This window comes from Manacus candei, unplaced genomic scaffold, assembly GCF_025592945.1.
Source record: "Manacus candei isolate 608988 ecotype Guabito, Panama unplaced genomic scaffold, ASM2559294v1 h1tg000015l, whole genome shotgun sequence".
Classification (NCBI taxonomy): Eukaryota; Metazoa; Chordata; class Aves; order Passeriformes; family Pipridae; genus Manacus; species Manacus candei.
Window position 1 is genome coordinate 23,068,998 of NW_026138063.1, and position 26,517 is coordinate 23,095,514.

Here is a 26,517-nt window from a genome sequence, read left to right on the forward strand (position 1 = left end):
GGTAGCCTGCCTTGGAAATTAGTCCTTTATAAATATGTGTCATGTTCTGCAGTGATGGCAAGGCAGTGTCCCAAACTCCAGCAGCACTGAGGCTGCATTGATGAGTGAATAGAGATTTTGTGCATTTAGTGAAAGCGAAAGAAGGCACAGAGGTTCCTTCCTAACAGTTATGAATTCCCATCTTCCTGAAAAGAAACCTTCTAACCCCAAGCCACATCCACCACACAGCAGGGGGGGCACCTGTGTCTGAAATAACCTCACCTCAGCAATGCTGAATGACTGGGCCTCAGTCCTGACCCCCATTCTGCAGGTAACGTGTCTGTGCACTCTGCTGTGCACATGCCTTTGTCCCTCATGAGCCAGAGCTTGGCAGACATCAGCCTGTAATATACTCTTGTAATGCCATCCTGGCTGCTTCCCAAGAGGAAGGATGGAGTGACAGTCAGACCATAATGGGATTGCACAGTGGGGGAGAATGACCTGTCTTCCACCAAGCAGCGTAAGCAGCAAGCAGCGCGCACTTGGCGCGTGTGAAGGTGTGTCATGACACAGATCCCAGAGCCCCGCCAGTCTGTCTCCCTGGGCAACACCAGGAACTGGCTGGAATGAAATAAGCCTTTCCCTGAGGGACAGAATGCTCAAGAAAACCATGGGATGCACTTGGAAATCCTTTGCTGGTACGTACTGCTTCTTTAGTTTGCTTTGTTCCCTGCACTGCACCTTTCAGAGTTAACAGACATCAGTGACTTAGAGCTACAAATCTGCTTAGGGAAAGGAAGGAGGTTAGTGTAGGCAGGAGGGCTGCTGAATGAACAGTTTAAATTGCAAACTGTTACATCCAATCCACCTCCCTTCAGAAATCTCAGAGAAATAACTAGTTTAACATAAAATGATGTTTGGCATCTAGGACTTGGTGATACAGAAATGACAAGGCCACTTTGATTTAGCTGGAGAGAAAATGGGAAAGCTAGTGCCATGTGCAAATTAAACCCTTCGATCCTGACATCAATCTCTTAATTAGGAAGCTGTCAGGAAGAGCTAGTTTTGTTAACACATGTCTCTCCGGACAGACCTATTGCTTTGAACAACAGCAGGATTAAATTCACTAATGATTATCCAATTTTAATTTGGTGCATTTCTCAGTGCATTATTTATCACAGAATCATAGAATCCCAGAATGGTTTAGGTGGGAAGGGACCTTAAAGTTCATCTTGTTCCACCCCCTGCCATGGGCAGGGACACCTTCCACTATCCCAGGTTGCTCCAAGCCCCATCCAACCTGGCCTTAAACACTTCCAGGGATGGAGCAGCCACAGCTTCTCTGGGCAACCTGTGCCAGGGCCTCACTAAGGTGCCATTTAATAATGTTTTTAGCTTTATTACTTAAGCTGTGACTTCACAGTCTTCACCTTCAGCAATTTGCATACAAGAAAGTTTACAACAATTAATCAGCATAGACCATGCTACAAATTATCCCTAATCACCACTACAAGTACTCCTGTGCCCTGCACAGTCCCTCCCCAAACTCTGCCTTCAGCAGAACACTGAGCTGCTCACTCCTGGCAAGCTCCTCTCCTGTCCTTCCCTGTTCACACAGCTCAGTGACCCCCCAAAACTGAGCTACCCCTTTGCACTCACAGTGCCTTCTCTGACAGCCCCTTTAGCAGTCACTTGCTCATCTCCCACCAGGTACATGTGCTGTGCAGAGCATCTTGGCTGCTTTCCCTTGGTATGCCAAGTCTCTACTCCTTCAGCTTTTGTTTTCTTGCCCTTGAATATGTCTAGACTGAACTGTAGAAATCAATCTCCCTTCCAATACGTATTTCAGCTGTGCAATGAGTCATACTTCTCTTTCAGACTTACCTCAATTTCCCTGTGTTTCCATCTCATACAGTTTCTATACTGTATTAGGACATAAATCCTGTGCTTCTCTGTGAAATAGCATAGCCATGGTGCCTTGGGCACATGGGTTAAAAATGGAGATTATTTTGAGAATGAGATTTTCTGCCCCCAAACAGGCTCCATCTGGAATTTCAGCAGATATGTTTCCTTTGCTGAAGGAATACAAATGGTACTTTTTCCCCCTGCAGTCTAATTATACAAAACCTTTGGTTTTAGAATGTACCTTGGTGTATAAAGGTACGTACTTTGATTTATTTGCCAATATTTGTCCTTCACCTAATAAAATCAGCACTTGGAATTTTGTTAATCACTACAGCATATAGACTTCTAAAAATTGTATCAGAAATAAGTCTGATAAACAACTACTTTGAGGCAAAATCTTTGGGTAAGAATGATTTGTGCAGTTAGAAACTTGAAGAAAGCTCTCCTTCCTCTCTGCCTTGTGTCTTCCTACCTCTCTCTGAAAGTCTCTGAGCCTGAAAGGGCCCATGCTCTATTTCTGCACCTGTATTTTCATGGCTGCTGTAAAACTTAAATAAAAACTCAGGTAAGGAGACTGACCTTAAAACACAAATATGTGAAGTGGACAAACACACATTACTCCCAACTATTTATTGCTGTACTTGAATGCTTACCTCTGATTTGGATATGGAGCTACAGCAGGAGCCCCAAGAATCTGACACGGGAGCTTCTTGTTGTCTTTCCCATCATACAGTGCAGCCACACTGAACCTAGGGAACAAGAAAATAAGAATTAAGGTATTAGTTATACTAGCAAATGTTCACATGTCCACAGTTATTGCACATTTTCATTTGCATGTTTAATAATGGGCACACAGACATAACTTTCTTCTGCATGGAGCCCTGGAGGAAGGTGACACAGCTGCATAAAGGTAGATGGAAAAAATCTCATCCTCACTGTTTGGGCTCGTCATTAGGATTGGAATGTGCCTGACTCCTGAGTTCTTGCTTTGGCTGGAGAAACCCTGTATCTGCCTTTCTACAGATATACTACACTTCTGTTTCTTTCCCATACTGGAATGTAACCAAATTTGCAAGATGAACACAGGATTACTGAGAGTACACGTGGAGCAACCAGAAAGAGGGAAGCTCTTGACCACACTATCCTATTTTGGAAAGAGAGAAGTGGGCAAATAGGGAGTTAATATGCACCTAGATTCTGGAACATGGTGACAGTGTTTGCTGGGAGGTAAATTAAGATAACAAAAGCAAGATGTGTTGTCCCTTTATGTCAGTGTGTGTATGAATTTCAGTTGTCATGAGTTTATTTTGCTCTGAGCTCTAGGTACTGAGCTGTGAAACACAGACCACACCAAACACAGACTGATGGGTGTTTCCTTGCAGAAGAGAGCTATGTAAAACCAAGAGGAGGTTTGGATGATGAGATGAGGGCCTGATTTTCTTCATATTTAATAGGGTGAGAAAGAACCCCAGGGAAGTCCAGTGATGTTGGAGCAGCATAAGACTAGATGCTAAAGGGTTTTCTTCTTGGAGTGCTTTCCAGAAATCTGAAAGGATACAGGCACAGCGGGGAGATTGAAGTTTAAGGTTCATCCAGGCAAGAATTAGCCTTCGTGCTTACTGGAACATCTGACTTGGAAAGGAGGTGTACACTGAGCTGGGAGCAAAGTCCTGTAATAAATAACTGTGCTTCAGTCATTTCCTCCTCTGTGCAGCTGCGAAGTGGCACTTTGTGAGGGATCCCTTAATGGCACTAGTGCCAGTTTCACCTTCCTTTTCCTTCTTACTCCAATGCTTATGAAAAAGAGGGACCTAAGCTGCAGAAGCCACACGGTGAAGATTTCTTCTGGAGAGGTAAATTCTCATGCCATGGGGTTACATTTGGTTTATGGCACTGTATCACTCTGGGGAGAAAAGCAGCAGGGAGAGCCAGGCGTTGCCAGGAAGTGGCCATGCAACCAGGCTGGGGGGGGTGGCCACATAAATTCATTGGAAATAAGCATTTTAAATGTTGGAACTGTGTATCCCGGGACTATAAGGGATCTCCTCCCCACCTGTCTATCCTTGGCTCTGGAGCCAGCTGTCCCTCTGACAGGACACAGTCTGGCTGTCTCTGTGTCTGTGGGTGCCACTCCCTCTTTGTTCAGGGGCAACAGTTCTGCTCTGTTGCTGTATTCTGGTTTCTGGTGCAGGTGAGGTGCCTGTCAGTTGTGAATCACTGCCCATGGCCCATCTTTAGCCTGTGTTTGCCAAGGGCCATGCTTCTGTACCACCCTGCATTGCTCACAGGGACAAGTCATCACAGTGCTGAAGTTGGTAACGCAGATACAGCTCCTGAGTCGTGAACAAGAACATGAGGACCTTGCCATAAGAACAATTGATTATGAAAGACTGAAGTTCCTTCTAGAGAGAGTGTACAAAACCAGCAGAAAACCCCCGAGCAGCCAGAAAGAACACGTTCATGTTGCATTGCTACATTTTTGTGGATTTTGTGCTACAAAATTGAGGATTGCCTTAGTTACAGATGAGCTCTGGAGTCTGCCTTAGTCTCACAGGGGAAAGCAATTCTTAATATAGACAGCAGGTGTTGTGTTGGGGGACACAGACTTTGCTGTTTCTCTGGCTTTTGTTATTAATGTGACATTTCACCTCTCTTCTTGTTATTGGAACGCCTTTGTGAAAATTACATTTAAAATTCCTGGTTTAAAATGTGTGTTAGCATTGGACTTCTACATCAGCAGTCTGCCATCTCTTGAAGCTTCTAGTTCCTTTTTACTTTGGGATCCCAATACGTAATTTTGATAGTTCTCTTATACATTAAGTGGTAAATCATCCTGGGCTTGCTTAGAAACTCCCTTCAATCCATGCTACAGTGTAGCCACAAATAGGGCACAAAGATCATGGAGCTTGTCAAGCACTTCCTGCTTTCCATCTTGCTACCCCGACAGCCCTCCTTAAGAGTCACAGAATTGTTAGGGTTGGAAAACACCTTTAAGATCATAAATTCCAGCAGTTAACTTGGCACCATCAAAGCATGTCCCCAGGCACCACATCTACATGTCTTCTAAATCCCTCCAGGGCTGGTGACTCCACTGCTGCCCTGAGCAGCCTGTTCCAATGCTTGAGAACCTTTCCTGTAGAGAAATTTTTCCTAATATTATTAAAATTTATTATTATTAAAATTTTTCCTAAACCTCCCTTTCCTAATATTCAGTCTGAAGACCCACAGCAGTGGGATATATCTGCAGGAGTGCAATTGCTCCTTCTGTTTAGTCTGAAGAAAAGGTCGTTTATATACCCATCAATTTTAAGTAAGACCATGATTTATGGAAGCTATTTACACCCCTTCCAAATAACTTAAGTAAAAATAAGTGGGCAGCTAGAGGAATGGTAAAATGAGCTCTAATTTTCTCACTGCAATGTTTTAACATTAAAATTCAGTAAAACAAGAGGAAGAAAACAATAGTACCCTGAACTTAACCTTGAGGGTTTTTTAATGGTAATCTTCATTCTTCAAGAGCATGAATTTCCAAAAATAGAGTGGTGACTTGAAACACTTTTCTGATAACTTAGCTGCAAAGTTCTAAACCTCAGCAATTTGTATACCCCCACCATAAAATTAAGATAAATAATAAAATTATTTAAATGATTCAGTCAAAAGAGTAATGAAATCTGGGTACCTCTTAAAATATATAGCATCCATATTACATAAGATTGTAAGTAGTTATAAAAAATTTTAAACATCAAATTTTAAATCTTTTACATGATAGAAGAAATCCCAAGGCTGTCAGTGAAATTACTGATGAAGTATTCTAATAATTACTAATATTAATGGTACTACAAACTGAGATTTTGCTCATTATCTGTATAGCACAGGTAGAAAATGGATCTTCCAACTAATTTAATTTACAGTTTTCCTGTTTTGTTCAAGTTTTCCAGAGAACCTGCCCAAAACCTAGGAAAGTATAATTTAGGGCCTTAATAAAATAACTTCTCAAAAGGCTAAGAGATAACAAGAAATTTAGTTTTGAGTGTCAAGATAAAATCAGAACAGATGTCTGTCTTCATCATAGGGGTTGTTCCAAGAGATCATGGACTTGCCTGGAGTCAGTGCCAAAGCTCCTTTTCTGGTCCTGTACTGTCCATTCACCTTGTAAAGTGGTTCTCAAGTGGAACACACAGAAGGGATGCAGATGGTTCAATATGTCCTCACTGACCATGGATTGTAAAATGTGTTGAGATAAAATGCTATAATAATAATAATAATAATGTTATCACTGGTAACAGATCAAAAGAAAGTAAAAATAGGTTGAAGTTTTGGACCATTTCGCTCATTGCAAACGTTTTTTTTCTTATTATTAACTCTGAGCTCAACCTTTTCTCAGGTTGTGCTGTAACAATGGATAGAGGGGAGATCCTTTAGAGGAATGGGGGGAGCAGAATGGATCCCACAGCTGTGAGAAGTTTGTGAATATGGGGCTGTAGAGACAGGCTGATAACTGAAGTCTGCTGCTCACAGCAGCTACTGAATCACAGATTATTTGCACAGGAATCACTCCTGCTGGTAGGAAGAGGGAAAAGGGAAAAATCCCTGTTTGGAACTCTAGAAACATTTAAAGGGAACTTAGCTGTGATTTCTCACACATAGTAGAAGACACACAGCAGCCTTCCCACTGTAACAAGAGCAGGAGCTGGCAAATCACACCTAGTCCTGGAATGGCTCCCAAGATCCAGCTCTGTCTGTGGGACAGAAAGCTGCTTCTGAAGACTTTGATTCCTTGGTTATTCCAAGGAAGACAGCCTGGACAGCATCATCCCTTAATTAAAGCACTGCTGTAGATTTCTAGCCACGGATATTTTCACTGTTATGTTCTTGATAGCGAGTTCCTAATTTTATTGTGGTTCCCTGCAGTTCCTTATCTTGCTGTTCGTGCCTTGACTGCAACCCCTTCCATTCCAGCTGAGGAAGATGAACTCTAAACCTCAGTTTCTGTATGGTGGTAGGTTCAAGCTGGAGGGTCTGAGGGAACTCAGCCAAAGGGAACTCCATTCTGCACCGAATTACATTGCACTGTGGGGTCTTTTTATTAGTGACCCAGCTCACTAATACTTCAGGCAATAATTGTGCCTGGCATTTGATTGAGAGAAGCATTTGACTGAGGGAATTATTTGCTATGAAAATGTGCACAGTGAAATCTTCAGGGCTGAGAGCATCTCCAGGGTTATGTGGTAGAACACAGACCACCATCCCAGTTCTGCAGGTTCTTTGCTTTGGTAGATGGTGCCATTGTTTCTACACTAGGTGTAGGTTATTACAATCTTTTCTGCTTAACAAAATTATTTAAAGGCATTTTGCTGTTATTTTTTACAAGGAAACCCCTTTGTCTGTTCTGGTCAAAGCCCTTTTCTGGCCTAACGTTATGTTCTTGGCACTGCAGGTTGCATACAGTGATCTGAAACATAATGGTGGTTTTCAGAAAGGTAAGTCCTACTCTTCACTGTGATTGACTGATTAGCCTGAGGCCCAAAGAGGAGAAAATTACCTCAACATCATGGTTCAATCAAAAAGAAAGTAGCAATAATCCATAATCAACAAGGTATAAAATAACTTCAGCCTAGGCTAGGGGAGCAGAGGTGTCTTGACAAACCTGGATGTGCTGTGATTGAGCAGGTGACCTCTGTCACAAGGTGTGGCACTGAAACCACACAAATTACTTCTGGAGTTTTATTCAGCACAAATGAGAGCTCTTAGTCTGTAACATTCTTCATAACCTGGTGCAATGTTTAGAGATGCTTTACACTGGTGGTTTGGTTTTAAATGTAAGCCCACAAAGTATTTTGAGAGGAAAAAGAAGTATTTTTTCATTAAAACATTGAAACTATGGCAATAAATGCTAGAGTATGTAACAAAAGTTGTATGTGAGGACAGCTAGAAAGCCCATTGAAGATCTGATCCACAACTTTGTTCAGTTTTTATTCCATCTTTCTGTTTGAGTCTGTATTAGTGCCTGGAGCAAGAGGTGGTGTTCCTGAAGGCCTGGAGCAGGGGAGTATAACCAGGATGCTAGTGCAGGTGACATCAAGATGCTGCTAATGTCTAGGAAAGGGCAGCTGTGGCTCACCCCTTCCTCCAGTGACAGCAGAGCAGTTCTTGCTTGCTCTGCAGAGTGGCAGAATGTTGCCAAGCCTTTACAAATGTGAAGAGAGGAGCTGGGCTGGATAAAGAATGTTGGTGGTTTTTTTCCTTAAGAGAGATCATGGATGCACTCCATTTCAGCTACAGCAGGAAGAATATGTATCTAAAAGTTGTCACAACAGTCCCCTACATTTCCAGACATTTGTTTTTTTGTTTGTTTGTTTTTCTTTTTCCTGGTAAAGTCTATGTTCTCAGGAATCTCTTCTGAAAGAATACCACCCCTAATTGTGAGGCTGCCAAGGCACTCCACCAGCATGCACTGTGCCCTCCACCAGCCTGGTGGAAGTAGTGGAGCTGCATCACTGCTGTCTTTGAAAAAGGTGTTGCCTCATTTCCTGCTGTGAGAGAGCTGGGTTTGATGACTTGTCCAAAGTCATGTTTTAGGTCAGCTGTGGAGCTGGGAGTAGAACTCAGAGGTCTGTGAATGTACTGCCTGCAAGCAGTAAGAACTTAACTAGTTAAACACTGCTAAAGAAATCAAAGCGCTAAAAAAGGAAGACCAAGAAGTGTTTGCCTGTGAGCTACATGGCATCAAGTATGTCACTGGACTTGACAGTAGATTTTTATTTCCCAGGGTGATCATGTGTGGCTGGACACTCAACCAAACAGTGAATTTAATGTCCCTATTGGGGCAGTTGTGAAGGAATCTGACTCAGGACGGATCTTGCTGGAGGACGATGAAGGCAAGGTGGGCCATGCCATAACCATAATCATGTAAAAGATGAACATAAAATTTAAAAGTATAAAATACAAAAGAAGGGCCCTTTTGGGTCAGACCAAAGCTCCATCTATCCAGATGGTCTGACTTTGATAATGTTTGGTAGGATATAATGAAAGAAAGAATATAAAAATAAGGCAAGCATAAGATGATGCCCTGGCATTCCCAGCTCCAAGCACTATGAAGATTCAGAGCTTCTTGAAATAGAGGTTATATCTATATACTTAAGAAAAAGAAATGGATGGGCTCCAATCCCTAAATTTGGTGAAGCTTTAGGTGAAAACATGATCCCACTAAAATCAGTTAATCCCTACCACATACAATGTTGTAGCTGTGATGACCTGACAGAGCTGCACTCTGAACAGTGTTAAATTTGGTGATGTTCAGAACCCACCCGAATGGCTTCATTTAGTGTTTTAAATCACCCAGTCCTGGGGAGCAGCAGACCAGTTAATTCCTGTAGGTCAGACACCTGTTTGTTAGAACATGCTTGTTTTGATCATGGATTGCACTGTGGTCTAAGGCAGAGCTCCCCTGTGCTTGCCTCTGAGCTGCAGCATCACACATTCAAGGCAGTGCCTTGGCTTTTCCAGGAACACTGGATCACGGCTCGGAACATGCACATGGTGCGTCTGATGCACCCCTCCTCTGTGCAGGGGGTGGAGGACATGATCCGCCTTGGGGACCTCCATGAAGCTGGCATGGTGCACAACCTCTTCATCCGACACCAGGAGCACAAAATCTATGTGAGTGCCACAGTCACCAGGCCAGGTTGTTGCCCGTAAACAGAGACACAAACCAACAGAGTGCCGGTTTATGGGTGCTTTATTCGGGGCCCCGGGAACCTGCGGGCTAACGCCCCAAGTCAGGATTCCGACGACCCTCGTTCTCAGTTCAGCTTTTATACACAAACAAGTTCACATGTATTCTCACGGCTAAAACAATTACAGTTTCTATAGCAACCCAGGTGCAGTAGTTTATAACAATTAACAATCATCTACTCTAATCATAAATCTGCTTAAGTTGTCCTACCCCCCTAGAAACTGTTTAACAGACCCTTACCACATCTAAGGTACAAATCGTTACGTACATGCTTGACTAAATCTTTTGATTATTGTTTCTACTTCTTCAGTACATTCTATTCCCACGAACAAGGCTGCTGCTTAACTCACTACTGTAATGTGTTGCTTTCTAGGCCTTACCCTTTTACTTAAGCCTTAGCCATTCTACTACTAAATTTAAACTGCTTTGCAACAAGGTGGCTTTGAGGAGTGACCTCTCTGGCACACTCAGTGGGTGACCTGAGCAGCCTGAGAGCCTTTCACACATGCAACCCTCTGAGTCCTTTACTGATCAAGGGTGCCAAGGAGACACAACACAGTTTTTCTCTTCTTTCATTTGAGTACTTTGGCTGTGAAGAAGAGAGCTAAGAGCAGACTGCAGTCACAACTCTGTGCACAGGTAGTGACCCTGCTGACTTTCTCCTCGAGTGATCATTTCCACCAGTCACTGACAGTGAGCTAAATCCAGCCTGTGTTACAGCTTAGTGCTGCTCTTACCTGCAGGATCAGTCCAACTAGTACACACTGACATGACTGTCCTCCAGTCCAAGCCAACATTTACTTGATTTTGATTAATAAAATAGATAAGAACAAATCCAGATGTTTTGCCCGTTACAGGTTTTTTCTGTGACTGAGCAATCTGGCATTTTTATTTTCTTTGTTTCTTAGTTTCCAATTTGTAATATGATAATTAATATTCAGGGTTTTCCATGCTTTGCCTCCCATGTTATATACACTACAGGAGAGAAGCTACCTCTTACAAGATAGGTGTGGTGATGTTTAGAGTAAACAAGGACTGATTTTATAGATGCTGCAGTTATAACTACCAAGGTGTGTGTGTAGACCTGTTGTATTTGACTCTAGCAGTCTGCAGTTGTCTTATGTAGTTCTTGAACAATAATATTGCCTTGTGTCTCCACAACCTTCAACAGCATCCTTCGTTTCAATAGTGGTGCTGTTTACAAATGTTACTAAATCCCTGTGTATATATAGCAGAAGTATAACTTTGCTCACTAGCAAAGTTCAGCTACATCTACACTAGAATACAAAAGCAGCTTAACAAAACATTGCCAAACAGCTTATGATAACACAAAAATGCCAGGTCAAATTGGACTTCCATGCACTTCAGCTTGAGACAGAGCCCCAAGGTGTGGTTTGGCAAGGAGATTACACCCAGCATTCTTCCTTGGGCAAAACCCTCCATATCCTAAAATTTTAACAGCAGAGCCTAGTGAGGAACTGGGCTCTCAGCTTCACCTAGTGTTGCTATGATCTCCCAGGCTCCCCTCCTGCCTCTGTTGAGGTTTATACAGCAAGTGGCTTTGTTGTATTCTTGTTTGCAGGTTTGCTGCCAGCAGTAACGCTCACAACTGTTTTGCAGACTTACACGGGATCGATCCTGGTAGCAGTGAATCCATACCAGCTGCTGCCCCTCTACACAGTGGATCAGATCAGGCTGTACTGTAACAGGAGGATTGGAGAGCTACCACCTCATGTCTTTGCCATTGCAGACAACTGTTACTTCAATATGAAGAGGAACAGGAGAGACCAGTGCTGTGTGATCAGGTGACTGGACCGAGAGGACAAATAGCAGAAACCAAGTCTGGCATGGTTTTGGGGAGCCTTTGTGGAGACAGCAGACTTTCCAAATGGAAGGGCACAGATATAGACAACAGGAAGGAAATATTTCTCCCTTGCTTCTTCATTTTCAGTTTAGGCTGCAAAAGGGACCTCTGAAGTCCACTGTTTTCCCCCAGAATCTTTGATTGTGGCTGTACATTCTGCACATGGTCACTACATATGGAAACATAAACTATGACCCTATGTGATGTAGGGCTATCTTTTACCTTGGAGGCATATTTCTGTTACATGTGGTTCCTGAGAACAGACATTTCCTGGAGAGAAATAACCTCTGCTAACCTGAAGATGGAGGGAAGCTTGCTTTCATCCTATAAACAATCCATTTTCTGATTGTCATCAATGTGAAGAACTAGATAATCTCATTTCAGTAATATCTGATTATAGCTGAGGCAACTCAGTTGATGTGATAAGACTAGCATTCACAATCTAGTAATGCAACAAAGAAGAAAAGCAAGTGGTCATTTAACTTGCACAGGTACAGAATGTCTTCCATGGATTTGCTTGGTTTTAATTAGTGGGAGAATTTAGTCCTCAGCCTAAGTCTAAAAAACAAATTTGAGCAGATAAGATGGTGAAAGACTAGAATTTTCTAGCCCTCTATGAAAGAAAGTCTGATCTACCATTCACAGGGTAAATTTAAGTGGGTTACTTTTTTTTTCACTTGGTCTGCCATTTTGCCACCCTATCCAAAAAAAGAAAGGAAACCTGTAATGATCTTGTTTCCTATTGCAGTGGAGAATCTGGAGCTGGGAAAACTGAAAGCACAAAGCTAATACTGCAGTTTTTGGCAGCTGTCAGTGGCCAGCATTCCTGGATAGAGCAGCAAATCCTAGAGGCCAACCCCATTCTGGAAGGTGGGTTATTTGGCAAACGTGCCAGATTTACCACATTTATCTCAGGATAAAAAAAATCAGAAACAGATGTTTGAACTGTTTTTTCTGCATAACTGCTAAACCCCCTGAAAACAGTGGTGATGCACAGTGGCTGTTCTCTGTACTTCCCTGCCCTGTCTCCATGAATCCCACAGCAGCTTCCACACAGTGGGAGGAGGTGCCACTACAGTGTAACCCTGAACTGCTGGGACCACAAGAGTCCTTGGGAATGCAGAGCCCAAGGCAAAGCCCCCTGGTGTACCATTCACCTTAGACAGTGGCAAAGCAACATGGATGTATCTGTAGGGGAGCTCCCCGAGACACTCATCTTTCTCTGTACAGGGATCAAATGTGCTCCCAGTAAACCCTTCTGGAGGTGTTCAGACTCTCTTGTCTGGCCAGATACAGACCACATTTGTATAACTGGAATATGTCTTTTAGGACCCCATTATCTGGATGCACAGTATGCCTGCCTCTCTCTTCAGGAGGCAGCCAGAGACCAGACATTCTCCAGTGCTTGCCAGCGCTGTCTTTTGGAACACAAGGTGTAAAACACTAGCAGTAAAACAGAAGGGCATAAAAAAGAGACGATGTTCATTAACTGTAATAATCCAGATACTCTCTCTGTCCCTTGCCCATCAGCTTTTGGAAATGCCAAGACAATTCGAAATGACAACTCGAGCCGCTTTGGGAAATACATTGACATCCACTTCAACAAAACTGGAGTGATAGAAGGAGCCCGGATAGAACAGTTTCTTCTGGAGAAGTCCCGGGTGTGCCGGCAGGTGAGGGCACTGGCAGGTGTGCATTCTGCCTGCTCCTGTGTTACAAGCTTGTCCTGACAAGGCTGTCCATTGGCCTGTTTTGGTTTTTTTTAGGCTCCAGAGGAGAGGAACTATCACATCTTCTACTGCATGCTAATGGGGATGAATACAGAGCAGAAAAAGATGCTGAATCTGGGCACTGCTTCAGAGTACACATATCTCACCATGGTAATAGCCTCTGCTTTCTTCTTTGTTTATCCATCTGCCATTTGCTTCTCCCAGTGAGCAGTTACAATCAGTAGGAGCTGCAAGTGGTATTTACCAAATATGAACAGTCCTTTCCTTAGAATACCAGGAGCAATAACACCAAAAGTGCTGTGAGCCTCAGTTTCAGAGACTTATTGTACTGTTCACCAGTGGGAAGCAGCTTGAGGCAAGTCAAAGCTTTCTATCAAAGTCAGACTTAAGAAACATAAAGGACATATTAAAGCAGGTGGAAAACATCCCCCCACTTTTCCCAGGCACTCAGATTTCAGAGGAATGCAAGGGATCTCATTCCAGGGAGAACAGCAATCACATATGTGTACCTTAGAGGAAAATGAATAAGCAGAATCCTAGTCCTTATATCTAATGAATCTTATGTACACAATGCAGGCAGCTGGCATTCAATATAACCTCCCACAACTGATGTTAATGTCCCTGTCTGGGTTTATGATGCCATTGTGGTAGCAGTGGAATGTTCATAGGTGAGATTTTTGAAAATAGCTAGTTGTTTGGTTTAGGACATGAAAGCCATAATGAAAATTCTGTTCTTTAGTCTGTATAGATACCTCATATTAAACATGTCAGCTGGTTTGATTTGGGCTGTTCTACAGCTGTGGAAAAAATGGGGCTTAGTCCTGCCTCTACTGAAGTTAGTGGAAGCTAGGCATCTAGTTTCAGAGGAAATCAAATCAAGTCTATCATCCCTTTCTAAAGTCTCAAAAGAAAAACCATTTAAGTTGCTGGAGATTTTTTCAAATGTAATGTTTTCAAAATAGCAGTGATCTTGCAGCAAAAGCTGACAAGTACAACTAGTGCAATTCAGCCATTGTTCATTCCATAAAAAAGGCCCCTGGGTCAGCAGTAGGGCAGTATGATACAGAGATAGGAGGACTGGATTAAAGGAGAACATATCCATGGTTTTGTTAAGGTCAGCTGTTGGCACAAGCTGGCATGTCTAGATGCTGTAGACTGAAATGTCTAGGAATATTTCACTTTTGTCAGAAATAGCAAGGATAAAAAAGGCATTTCCCCATCTCCATTAGGGCTGAAAATAGTTTCTATCAGGAGCAGCATCCTGGGACCAGGCTTTGATGAAGGTTGTTCTGATGCTGCCTTGAATGCTTCCATTTGCCTTCCACTAGAACCTAATATTTTTATTTTGAGATTTGCCTTCTAGTACTGATCCAATCCTACTTGCTTTGATTTGGGATAAGGGCTCTTAATTGTCCATTGACAAGACAGAGGGAGGAAACCAAAGAAACTGGCATGGCCTTGTAAATGTAGGTAACCTTGTCAAAGCTTCCTGTCCTTCTGTGCTCCAGAGCAGCCTTCCCTTCAGCTTGTCCTTTTGGCCTCCCCAGAATTCTGTTTAGCCCCAGAGAAATATATTACTGAACCCTCTGCTAATGGGTTCTTTAGAGTAAAGATGAAGGAAGAAGCAGCCATGGGAAGAGGATATAGGATATCTAAATAGGTTTTTACCTTGCATCTTGTGGCAAGTGACTCACAGGATACCCACACTGTGTACAAAGGTTTGTCAGCCTGCAGGTCCCTTCTTCCTTGTATGGGTACCAGGAGGATTCTCCTCACCTGTGGGTGTGGTGCCTTGCAGGGCAACTGCATGTCCTGCGACAGCCGGAATGACGCGAAGGATTATGCCCACATCCGCTCGGCCATGAAGATCCTCATGTTCTCAGATTCCGAGCACTGGGACATCAGCAAGCTGCTGGCTGCCATCCTGCACCTGGGGAATGTAGAGTTCCAAGGTAAACTCAGCACTCTCTGTGCTTGCCTTTCCTCAGACTCTATGGTAAAGGTACTTCCACTCGGTGCTTCCTGCTTCCATCTGTACAGATCAGGTTGTGCTGCTCTGCCGTGCATTAACAGGTCAACAGAGTTGGAAGGATGGGCAGATAAGCACCATAAAATTCTGATCTGTGACTCCACTGCCTAGTGTTTTGAAAAACAACATCTTATTGTTATTCTGTCATGCCATCAGGTTTCCATGGTTGTAAATAGGCCCTTATCACACACACTGAAACAACAGAAAGTATAATGCCGTGTTACATTTGCTGATTGTTGTGCTAGGCAAGCCAGAGGACATAGGAGCAGCTGAGTGGTGTTTGCTGTGGAGATAACAGCAGTCATCCTCCTGGCTGAGTCTGGTAAACACTCACCTGCATAGGTGCACTTTTGGTATGGACAGGCACGGTGTGACACCCACCAGCGGGATGCCAGAATCTCTCACATTTTAGAAAAGAGCTCCTCACTTCGTGATACAGGGGGCCTGATGCACTGATGCCATTTGGATTCTTTGGAGTAACGCTGGCTGCTAAAATTAGGGATTTCCTTCATTCCCCTTTGTTGTCCAAATTTCCTACAAGCAGACAGACAAAAAATATTTTCAGAAACACATTTTCTGGAGTCAAATATCACTTCCCCAGACCCTCAATAGCTACTATTTTAAATTAATAACCTTGTCAGTTTGGCTGCTGTTTTTAGCCTGATGTTCTGGAGTTGTGAGAGCCCTGTAGATCCCAGGATCCCTGGGTGAAATCCTTAGTAAAATCATCAAACCTGGGAGTTTCAAAAGAGAACTGGGTGCCCTGCCACATTCCCAGAGCTACGGGATCACAGAAATGCAACTGCATTAACAGCACAGGCCGCTACTGTAGCAGAAATGGTTCCCTCCCAGACCACCTGTGTCCTCTTTGCAGCGGCCGTGTACGACAACCTGGACTGCTCCGATGTGATGGACTCTCCACACTTCTCCATCGCCACCAAGCTGCTCGAGGTAACACACTCATCTCCTCCTGCTCGTTCCTCCTTCACCCTTGTTCCCTGAGCACACCGACAGAGCACGTCTCTGGAGTGTCTGTGCAGGGATGCACATCCAACAGGCACATCCCCTTCTTCCTGCTGAGACTCCCGTCATGCTGCTGCAGGTGTCTCTCTGAGTGGGGAGATATTTAACTGGGACAGCAAATTGCCTGTGAATGCTGCCAGACATGCAGTTTGTCACAGCCCTCTTCCCGATACACACTTTGCTGGATCTCCTTTATTCACCTGGAATGACCAGGTTGCCATGACTGTTCCTCCAGGTGGACTCCAGTGAACTCCAGAACAGCCTCACAAACCTGTCCATCATTGTCCGAGGAGAAAGTGTGTCTAGGCCTCTGAACGTGGCTCAAGCTGCCGACGGCAGGGATGCCTTTGTGAAGGTACTGGTGCTTACAGCTTCCATGTTTGAAGACTTTCAAAGACTTCCATGTTTTGAAGATGCTTTCAGAGCTCTCTGTCTTCCTGGCTGAGGAGTCTGATGTGACATTCACCCAGAGGGCTCCGGGCCTTTCTGGTTCTCAGGCACAGTTTCACAGCAGCACAATAACAAGCAGTAAGCTATGTCCAAAGACTCTAATGATGGGCTCTAATTCCTCTTGCATTTTTTCCTCAGGGAATATATGGACGGATCTTCCTGTGGATAGTGAACAAGATCAACTCAGCCATTTTCAACCCAGCTTCTGAGAAGCATAAGGACAGACGTCAGTCCATTGGGCTGTTGGACATTTTTGGGTTTGAAAACTTCAGCAACAACAGGTAGGAGACTCCAGATGAGAAGCTGAAAAGCAGCTGATGTAAAGGGAAAGAATGAAAAAAACAGACACATGCTTTTTCATCATCATCCTGATTCTCAGAAAAGCAGTGACATTTCCATGACTGGATTTTCCCAATTATGATCATGCACAGACTCCATTTTTCTTCAGTCTTGGTCATATTTCTGCCTCCTCCCCCGCCTTCATTTTAGTACATCCATTACACAACTATTCCAAAACCTCAGGAATTCTCTCAGAGGAGATGGCTATGAAGCTGCTATGAGCAAACAGCCACTATGTGAGGATGTAGTATGTCCCTGTGTCTCTGTACCAAACTTTCCTGTTCCATTGCATTTTACAATGTCTCTTGGGATACATTTGGCATATAGTGCAAAGGAGACCATTTCAGCTCATGCTTACATCTTCCTCAATGTTCTCCCATCCTTTTTTTTTTTTTTTTGGCTGCTGCATTTCTCCACTCTTAAGGACAGGACAGCAAAGTCCCTGGTCAGTATACCATTGTACCACTGCTGCCTCTTCCACTGGTGGTTCCAGTCCCAAAGCACCATCTCTGTTTGCTGTTCTCTCTGGGGGCAGCAGCTCTCTTAGTTACCATATCATCAGTCCTTCACAAACCATCAGCACACTCTGCAGTCTTTTTTCAATCCATTTCAACTGATGCCTCTTGCCTTCAACAAGATAATATTCCTCACTGACTTTTGGAGCAGGATCTAGGATCAGTTTGGTCCGTCTTCTTTCTTTTGTGTTCTCTCCTGTTATTTTATGCTGTTCCCAAAGGCTGCAGTCCCCATGGGGCCTCACTGTGGTGAGCACTCCACAGGCACATACAGTGTGCCACAGCAGTTACCAGGTAACACTCAGGTGCAGCATAAAGGAGTAACTAACCAAAGAATTGGTAGTGCCAGTGGGAGCACATGTCACACACTCATGCAGTCGAGATTTTCACAGTTCCCCTTTATCTCTGGAGTTTCTTGAAACAAGTAAGAGATCTTTCCTTGCCTACTCAGCAACACTCAATCACCAGTTGGCTCACTGCTGCTGACCTTTACCATGGCAGAAAATGCCTCTCCTGTATTGCTAAGATTGGCAACATGCAGTGATGGTGTCACCAGCACTGTGGAATTTAGCAGTAGTATCTCTGGATATGTATTTAATACAGAGAATAAACAAATAACAGAGAGCAGTGCAGCACTGGCCAAGGATGACCATGGGCTCTCCTCTTGTCCTTCCTCAGCTTTGAGCAGCTCTGCATTAACATTGCAAATGAGCACCTTCAGCAGTTCTTCGTGCACCATGTCTTCAAGCTGGAGCAGGAGGAATACCTTGCAGAGCACATTGCCTGGAACAACATCGACTTCACTGACAACCGCCAGGCTCTGGAAGTCATTGCACTCAAGCCCATGAACATCATCTCCCTCATTGATGAAGAGAGCAGGTTCCCAAAGGTAAATTTCTGGTCTCACTCGTAATGCCTGGCTTTGCACACAGCTCACAGGTAGCACTTGGTTTTACACAGACAAAAGTGCAAAGGTGGCTTTTGGACAGATTAGGAGAGGCAATGTGTTCTCCCCATAGATGTTTCTTTTAAATTAGCTCACTATACAGCTGCTTCACTCTCTGTTGGAATTTGCTCTTCCTGGTACCTCGCTGTTGAAACTCTTACAGCTGTTCCAAACAAAGGAAGGAGTCCAGATCATTTTACAAGGGCTTCTTAGGAAATATTTGAAATTGTTTGTTGTTTGAGTATTGTTCTGCTCTTGGTCTGGGCTGCAGCTTGCTCTTTCTTCTCCTGATTGACAAACCTAATTAGAGGGAATGTCACCATTGTGAGGAACTGAAGGGGAACTACAGGCCTGTCAGCCTGACCTTGGTGCTGGGGAAGGTCATGAATACATCATTTTGAGCACCACCACAGAGCACATACAGAACAACAAGGTGATCAGGCCCAGTCAGCATGGGTCCTGTTTGACTAACCTGATCTCCTTCTATGACAAGGTGACCTGCTTAGTGGATGAGTGAAAGTCTGTGGCTGTTGTCTACCACAATTCTGTGATTCTGTGAAATGTTATTCTGCAAAGACCAGGCATCTCAAACAGAAGAGCAGACGTGAAAGTAGCATCTGATCTCAGACATCCCTGCAAAGAATTTTCAGCCTCCAGAGCACAGTGAGGCTAAGCAGGATTGCTAGTGCAGGAATCAGATGGCAATGGGGTTGTCCAGAAAAGCCAGCCCCTGCCTCAGCTCATCTGTGTCCTTTGGGTAACAGTTTGAGAGGATCACATACAGGCACACAGCTTTCCCCTTTCTTCCCTAAGAAGAGGGTGGTCCCACAGTCAGGACGAGAAGGCACCTCTTCTATGACTCCCAGAGCACGTGAATTCTGAGAGCACAGCCCTCACTGCCCCTAGAAGGGCCAGTGCACAGAGTGCACAGTGTGAGTGCCTCACATGCACCACGAGGGGATGAGATTGTGATGGCACCCCTTGAAGAGAAGCACCCAGCTGACTGCCTTGCCTCTGGAACTCACAATCTGGGCATGCTGACTGGTTTTCTGCTCAGGGAATCTCCCAGGGATCTCTGAGTCCTGCACCAGCTGCAGAGTGAAAGAACTGTGCCTGCCCAGGAGAAGGAGCAGGCACCCCTTAGAGTGTCCTGGACAGGATGGCGTGAGAACGTCTGGTGGGGGGCTCTGCTTGTGAGGTCCAAAGATCTGAGGAATTCTCAGTGCACCTGGTGATGTCAGTACTGTTATGGGGGCTTGTGTACAGCCCTAGAACACCAGGCCTTAGGCTCTGATGGTGTGTTCTGTCATGGTGCTTGAGAGAGAGGTCTGTGTAAAAGGGAAGATACTTTTGGCACTGCCTTCCTCCAGATCTGCTACACAAATAAGGGCAGAATTTGAGCTTTTGCTATCTCTGATCACCACTTCTGTTTGTTTGCTGAGCACAGGCCAGTGCTGGGGACAATCTGATAACTGTCTGGTTTTGCCTGTTTTTGTTTCTAGGGCACAGATGCCACCATGCTTGTTAAAATCAATTCCCTCCATGGCAAAAGTAAAGTCTATATCCCACCTAAGAGTGTTCATGACACCAAGTTTGGCATCAACCACTTTGCTGGGGTTGTCTTTTATGAATCAAAAGGTGAGTCTTTCTCTGCTGGATACAGAGGGTGAAGAGAAGGGCAGGACATGCCCTGGGTATGTGGCTGTTCAGGGTAGTGTTGATCTGAAGCTGATCAGGAGGCCAGGAGAATGACTCTAAACCAATCTGCAAGTTACTGTAAATGAGTTGGATTTTGGGCAGACAGAGTGGTGCTAGAGCCAGCAGGCTGCAGATGTGATAATTTTGTTTCCATCCTACAGATTTCCTGGAGAAAAATCGTGACACACTGAGTGCTAACGTAATGCAAGTGGTCCATTCCTCCAAAAACAAATTCCTGAGAGAGATTTTCCAGGTGGAAACGACCCCACCTAGTCTGGGACGTGGGACCATCCGGCATCTTGGAGCTGACCAGATCTACAAGGTTGGCTTACTGGCACTGGCTTATAGAAACAACTCATTTCTCTTCCCTTCCTCTAGCTGTTCTTGACCTCCTCTTTTTTTTTAACCCCCACTGTCTCTGCAAATTCCTGTCCCTTTCATTCAACTTGTTTCTGCAAAGGAAGCTGCAGGAAAGTCGGGGTCTGGTGTTTGTGCTGTAAACAAGTGCACTGTCAGCCCTGTCGCCCAGATCTGCATCCCTGGACATCTGTGCAGCCATGCCTGCAGGCTGCCCCACATCCCTCAGTCGTGGTACCTCCCCCACCTGCTGGCATCAGCTGGATGGGTTTGGTCTGCACCTTCCTGGGCATCCATCCAGCACCCACACTGCTCAGAGGGGTGTAAATTATGAGGGGGTTCAAAACGTTCACTGGAATGGACAAGGCACCAACCAGAGAGCCCTCAGCAAAGCCAACACAGCAGGGAAACTGCTGCTGTGCTGCACAGGCAGCCAGTCTGCTGGGACCAGAACACCAAAGGGGCTCACTGGGCAGTGGGTCCTGGCCTTCCCATTCTTATTGAGGGCTGACAGGTAGCACAACAGAGCAAAGAGCTGTGCTGTCACAGAAAGATACTCTGTCTCCTTCTCCCAGTGACACCTGTAGAGAGAGTCTCACTGCCCTGCATACTGCTGCAATTTTAGCTCTCCCTTCTTGCCCAGAGGCTTTATGACAAAGTTCATGATGGCTCATTGTCACAGGCCCATCTGTGCCTGGTGGTGGAGGGAGCCTTGTCTGTGCTTAGTGAAAATGAGGGTGTAAAGTGTAGTGGACTGGAAACAGCGTTGGGGCAGAGTTTGGGTTCTTTGTGCTGCTCCAACTTTCACAAACTGTGATTTCTGAGCATTTAACAATGTACTGTCATCAGTGTGTAAAGGTACTTTTGCTTTTACTGTTTACATCATTGAGTTTTTCTTTCAGGACGCAGAACAGCTTGCTACCTTACCTCTTATCTGTCTATTCTCCTGGAACTGTTTTCTGATCCTGTTCTTTCTTCCTCTGTCTTTGTCCCAGTGTGGTTTTCTGCTGTCCAGAACACCTGGCCATGGACAGGTAAACATCCTGGGGGCAAAGAACATCAGAAGTGGTACAAGCAGCAACAGAGAACTGGCTTAGCGTCTCTTAAATGCTGTGAATACCTTCAGATTAAATATCAGGTCTATCTACATTGCTCTAATAGTTTTTGTTCCTATAAATAAGTCTGCGTTATTGATAAAAAGCACAGCAGCATGTCAAGAAAGGAGATACTAAATGGGGGCTACCCATTCCAAAATGCATAGAAATTAGCTGAAATACCCCTATTAATTTTCAAATAGGTGGGGCTACCATTGGGAAGCTTAAGAAGCAGGCTACAGAAAAGAATAATGAACTAAGGGCCAGAAAACACTTTTTTGTCCTGAGGTCCCACAGTTCCTCTCCTGACACACCAGGGCAGAAAAGTCACCATTAAGCCAAAAGCCAACAACAAATTCAGCTTTAACAACGTTCCATGTGTGAAATCATGAGGGCATGGGCTTCAGCCTTTTGTGGCCTTGCCACTGAGGGTACAGCAGAAAGGCCTCTAAGGTCTGGGAGTGAAAACTGCTTTTAACTCTTACACAGCTTAAATATGTATATGCTGTTATCATACCTACTTCAGATGCTTGCTAGCCTTAAGATGCATCAGAGCTGTGAGAAGACATTCCCAGGAGCTGTTTTCCAAAAACATGAGTCGATCACTGGAGGGCAGCCTTGCCCTGCAACTAAAGCAGAGGGTGGCAATTTGAGTGTTCAAAAAGGCACTTTAGATGTAAGAACAGAGCAGAATGAAGTACTGTAAAGACCATGGAAGTGAGAGGAGCCACTGAACTTTAAATTATTTACTTGGAAAAAAATAAAAAACCCCCCACAACCCACTAACCCCTCCCCAAACGAGCAAACCAGCTGTGTTGTGCTGCAATAATTAGCTCCATGCCTGTATGTAAAAGGCCACTGGAGCCCTTCTGTTACTTGGAATTTGTACTGGTGTCACTGCAATTTAATGTGCCCATACTGAGAGATAGAAGCTTGAGCCTAATGTGATGATTTGTGTGAAAAAGGCATAGGTGGAACTGTGCTGTCAGAGAAGCTGGGGAAGTCTGGAGTGGCTCTCACCTTACTCCAGTAAAAGTTTGCCTTCTCCCTGCTTACTGTAGTATTAATGAGCAAGGCGATCAGTCATCTTAATCCTTAAGAAATAGGCTGTTCTGGATCTTTAGCATTCTTATCTATTATGGCACAAAATGTCTGGCCTGGAGGTTAGTACTGCTTTGGGAGGGGCTGTTTCTCACTAAGCTTTCAGGCACACACCCAGGAATCACACTTGGCACCCAGGCCCTACACTAAACACAGCCTTGGCTGGAAGAGACAGGCGTATGTGGGCTCCTGTAGGTGGAATTCCTTCTACCACAGCCACCATCATTGCTAGAACTTAGTGCCCAAGTAGGTGACAGCACTTAATGGGGTTTCTTTGCAAGAATAAACCAAAATTAATAAGATGAAAACGACCAATTTAATTCCCATGTAAGTAAATAATTTTTTTTCTGAGAGTTGTGTGATACTGCTACGCTGTACAAAAATACAAAGTTTTATTAACTGGCCTCTGACAGTGAATGATGTAGCAGTCAGCACGTGCTTACTCTTCCCAGGGTTTGGATACCACCAAGCGGCTCTCTACTCTGGGAGGACAGTTCAAGCAATCCCTGGAAAAACTAATGAAAATCCTGGAGCAGTGCCAGCCATACTTCATCCGCTGCATCAAGCCTAATGACTACAAGAAACCACTGGTAATGTTCTAACAATATGAGCTCTTGTCTTCAGTAAAGTTTTTAATCAGAAAAAGCTGTCAGTTGCTGTGTAGCACTTTATAGCTGTACTTGGCTGCAGCCAAGAAGAGCTGGAGTACAGGCTATTCCTGCAATTAAGACAGTAGGAGGATATAACATTGTTAATGTACAGAAACATCTCAAAAAAATACATCCTACAGTAATGGATGGCAAAAAAGCACATACATGTATTCCTGAGCAGAGTTATATAGTTATATTTTCTGTAAAGTGAAAGAGAGTTTGCAGCCCCTCAGCAAGGGGACAAAAAAACTCATTAGGATCCCACAATGCTCATAGTATGAAATAGCCTGAGAGAGAATAGGAGAGCTGTTGGAGTTTGTGAGAGGGGTGATGTGGCTTAGTCTGACACTATGGGAGAAGAGGAATCAGTTTGTCATTAAGACACTTGTCTGGAACTCAGGAGATCTCGATCCGGTTTTACACTTAAACTTGGTATGGTGTTGGTCAAGTGAATATTTTTGAAGTACTGCATGTGGCTTAGTGAGCCTGTTAGAAACAAGCAGCACACCTGCTATGCTTTGCATGGTATGCCCAAAGGGCCTAAGTTTTTCACACCTGCAAATGATATGAACAATTCACTGTTCATCTGGAATTGTGGTTCTGGAACTGAAAATGGTTACTAAAGCCAGAGTGAAGTTAATGGGCTGTATCTTCTGCTCACATACACAGAACTGAGCACCCTCTGGGGTAACTTGTTTATGCCCGTAATGAATTCATTCAGTGCAATTAAAAAAAGCATAGTTGGCCATTTTGCAGGCCCTCTGAGGCTGAAGGTTAATAGATACGTTCTGGGGGATGCTGGATGTGTACCTGCTTTCAGTGCTAAGTCTCCTCCTCCTCCTCCTCGTGTGCTTTCCCCTCCAGCTGTTCGACCGGGAGCTGTGCATCAAACAGCTGCGATATTCGGGGATGATGGAGACCATTCAGATCAGGAAAGCTGGGTACCCAATTCGCTACACCTTCGAGGAGTTCTTTGAGAGATACAGGGTTCTCCTGCCATGGTCTCTTCGACAACAGGTGTGTAAGCAAAAACCTGGTTGAAGGCTAATTTAACTTTTCCTTATGAGGCTTTAGTCTTTTCCACGGTAGAAAGTTCTTGAATTACTGCTGGCACAGTTGAGAGAGCTGCCATGGCAGGAGCTGCCATCATGGGAACTGTCACCACAGTAATTACAGCTAAATACTTACTCACTTGGGCCTTAGCTGAAAATGCACAGCTGTTTTTAGATCCAGCTGTCATTGGCCTGCTCCATACAGACATCCCAGGCAGGATGTGCCTTCAGATGTTTCTTTTCTGTAATCACATACTTCTCAGGTCTCTGACATCCTCCTCACACTTGAACTCTGGAATGTTTGGCCATGCAGTCGTGTTCCTCCTTTTCCTGACCATTTGAGTTGAACCACTTTCATTCACTATACTGTCAGCCCAGAGGTCAGTAAGACCTCATCTCTTTCTGTTCTTCGCCCTTTGAAATGCAGGGCAGTAGATCCTTACCCATAGCACAGCTGCTGTGTTTCACAACCAAGCCCTAACATCATCATGCTTTTGCACATCAGCTGAAGAATGATGCTCGACAGAGCTGCATCAGCATCTCCGAGGCAGTGCTGGGCAAGGATGAAAGCTGGCAAGTTGGAAGGACCAAGATTTTCCTTAAAGTAAGTAAAAAGGACAGTTTTTTGTCTCTTCTCCTGAAAGACTGGATGCTTCACAGTACAGCTTGACCTCCTTGTGCAAGAGTGGTGACCTAGGAGGACTCGGCTGTCTTATAAACTCTCTTGAATCTGAAGCTGTATCTTTGTTCCTGAAGGCCAAATAATTCAGTAGAGACAGTTTGGTGTAGGAGAGGCTGATCCTGTTCCTGTGTGCCATCTTTGCAGCTGAAACAGTACAGTGCAATGTACTGGAGCATAAAAAAGAATGGGATACCAGGACACTGTTGCAGGAAACCACCTTGCCTGTAGCATTCCCCCAGGTAAAACAGTCTGACTGCTTGTTTATGGCTACAGACAGACCAGTGTGCTCAGGTGGCGTGTACTCGTCCTACTGAAGTCCCATAAATGCATTTTAATCACATTATGCTCCATCATGCTGATTTTGGGCCTCTTTCAGACCATGTGCCCAGTTTTCAGAGGTGGTAGGTGTGTCTGCTCACCTGGCATATCTTTGTTTTAACAGGATCATCATGACACTGTATTGGAGCTGCAACGCCAAAATCTACTCACAGATAAGGTTCTTCTTATCCAGAAGGTGATGAGAGGATTGAAGGACAGGTCAGTGATTTTGTAAGAAGGAAGTCACTTTGGTTTGAAGCAGTGCATCTTAACACACTCTGTGCAGCATTTCTAAGTATGAAACACACCAATCTACACCTTCCACCAGCCCTAAATTCCATGCTCATCATGTAAGAGTGCACAGTGTATTATGCAGATTTTGCACAAGGATTTGGTTTGGTTCAGTTTTTTTATTTTCACGATGCTTTTCAAAATGCAGGGCTGTGGCACACACAGCTTGTATGAAGAGGAAGGGTTGGAAGGAGGATTTGTTCTTAATATTTCTGGTAAACAGTAGACATCTCAAAAGCAGGAAATCCCCATGCAATCTGTGTCCTTCTCAGAGCTACAAGAATTCTCTTATTTAGGATGCTTCTTTGATACAAAACCTAGAAAAGAATCAGATAGAAATTAACTAGTCCTTCTCTTTGCCAAAGATGCATAATTCTTGCATTTTGTCTGGTTTTAGTTTGAAATATCTTCAGAAGGGCAATTTAGTCACTGTCAAGTAAATATTTGTCCTCATTGAATGCTCTGTGTCATGATTTCTTCTTATTTACCTTGTATCCCCCCAACCAGAACCATGATATAGGACTGAATCCTGGTTTAGTTTAATAATATTCTTGACAGTAGAGAGCAAGAACCAAAAAACATGACACAAATGCCCCAAAACTTCCCCCTTTTTTTTTCAGACTCTGCCTGCTATCTAACAGAGTTATCACCTCTCCCTAAAAGCCTCAACTTGCTTTTATTTTTAAGCCATCAGAGCTACGTGCCAGCCTTGGTGTGACAGTTTGTACCATGGGAAGTTCATCTTGCTCAAATGGGCTA

At 44.2% G+C, this 26,517-nt stretch overlaps 1 protein-coding gene across 3 annotated transcripts in view; it reads left to right on the forward strand.

The window, feature by feature from the left end:
- Nucleotides 1-3,567: 3,567 nt before the first annotated feature.
- Nucleotides 3,568-26,517, forward strand: part of MYO7B (myosin VIIB) — a 52,032-nt gene continuing 29,082 nt past the window's right edge. For 2 of the 3 annotated variants that reach the window (XM_051782344.1, XM_051782346.1), the window contains exons 1-19: nucleotides 3,568-3,737; nucleotides 7,322-7,364; nucleotides 8,654-8,767; nucleotides 9,391-9,543; nucleotides 11,240-11,424; nucleotides 12,232-12,353; nucleotides 13,014-13,156; nucleotides 13,250-13,363; nucleotides 15,012-15,165; nucleotides 16,117-16,193; nucleotides 16,501-16,620; nucleotides 16,854-16,996; nucleotides 18,248-18,458; nucleotides 20,018-20,153; nucleotides 20,375-20,535; nucleotides 23,218-23,355; nucleotides 24,280-24,432; nucleotides 24,973-25,071; nucleotides 25,592-25,686. In XM_051782344.1, coding sequence (XP_051638304.1) covers nucleotides 7,347-7,364; nucleotides 8,654-8,767; nucleotides 9,391-9,543; nucleotides 11,240-11,424; nucleotides 12,232-12,353; nucleotides 13,014-13,156; nucleotides 13,250-13,363; nucleotides 15,012-15,165; nucleotides 16,117-16,193; nucleotides 16,501-16,620; nucleotides 16,854-16,996; nucleotides 18,248-18,458; nucleotides 20,018-20,153; nucleotides 20,375-20,535; nucleotides 23,218-23,355; nucleotides 24,280-24,432; nucleotides 24,973-25,071; nucleotides 25,592-25,686 — 2,336 coding nt within the window. In that variant the 5' untranslated portion in view covers nucleotides 3,568-3,737; nucleotides 7,322-7,346. Of the gene's footprint in view, nucleotides 3,738-6,795; nucleotides 6,884-7,321; nucleotides 7,365-8,653; nucleotides 8,768-9,390; nucleotides 9,544-11,239; nucleotides 11,425-12,231; nucleotides 12,354-13,013; nucleotides 13,157-13,249; nucleotides 13,364-15,011; nucleotides 15,166-16,116; nucleotides 16,194-16,500; nucleotides 16,621-16,853; nucleotides 16,997-18,247; nucleotides 18,459-20,017; nucleotides 20,154-20,374; nucleotides 20,536-23,217; nucleotides 23,356-24,279; nucleotides 24,433-24,972; nucleotides 25,072-25,591; nucleotides 25,687-26,517 lie in introns of all 3 variants that reach the window. The other variant, XM_051782345.1, reaches the window with a different exon arrangement.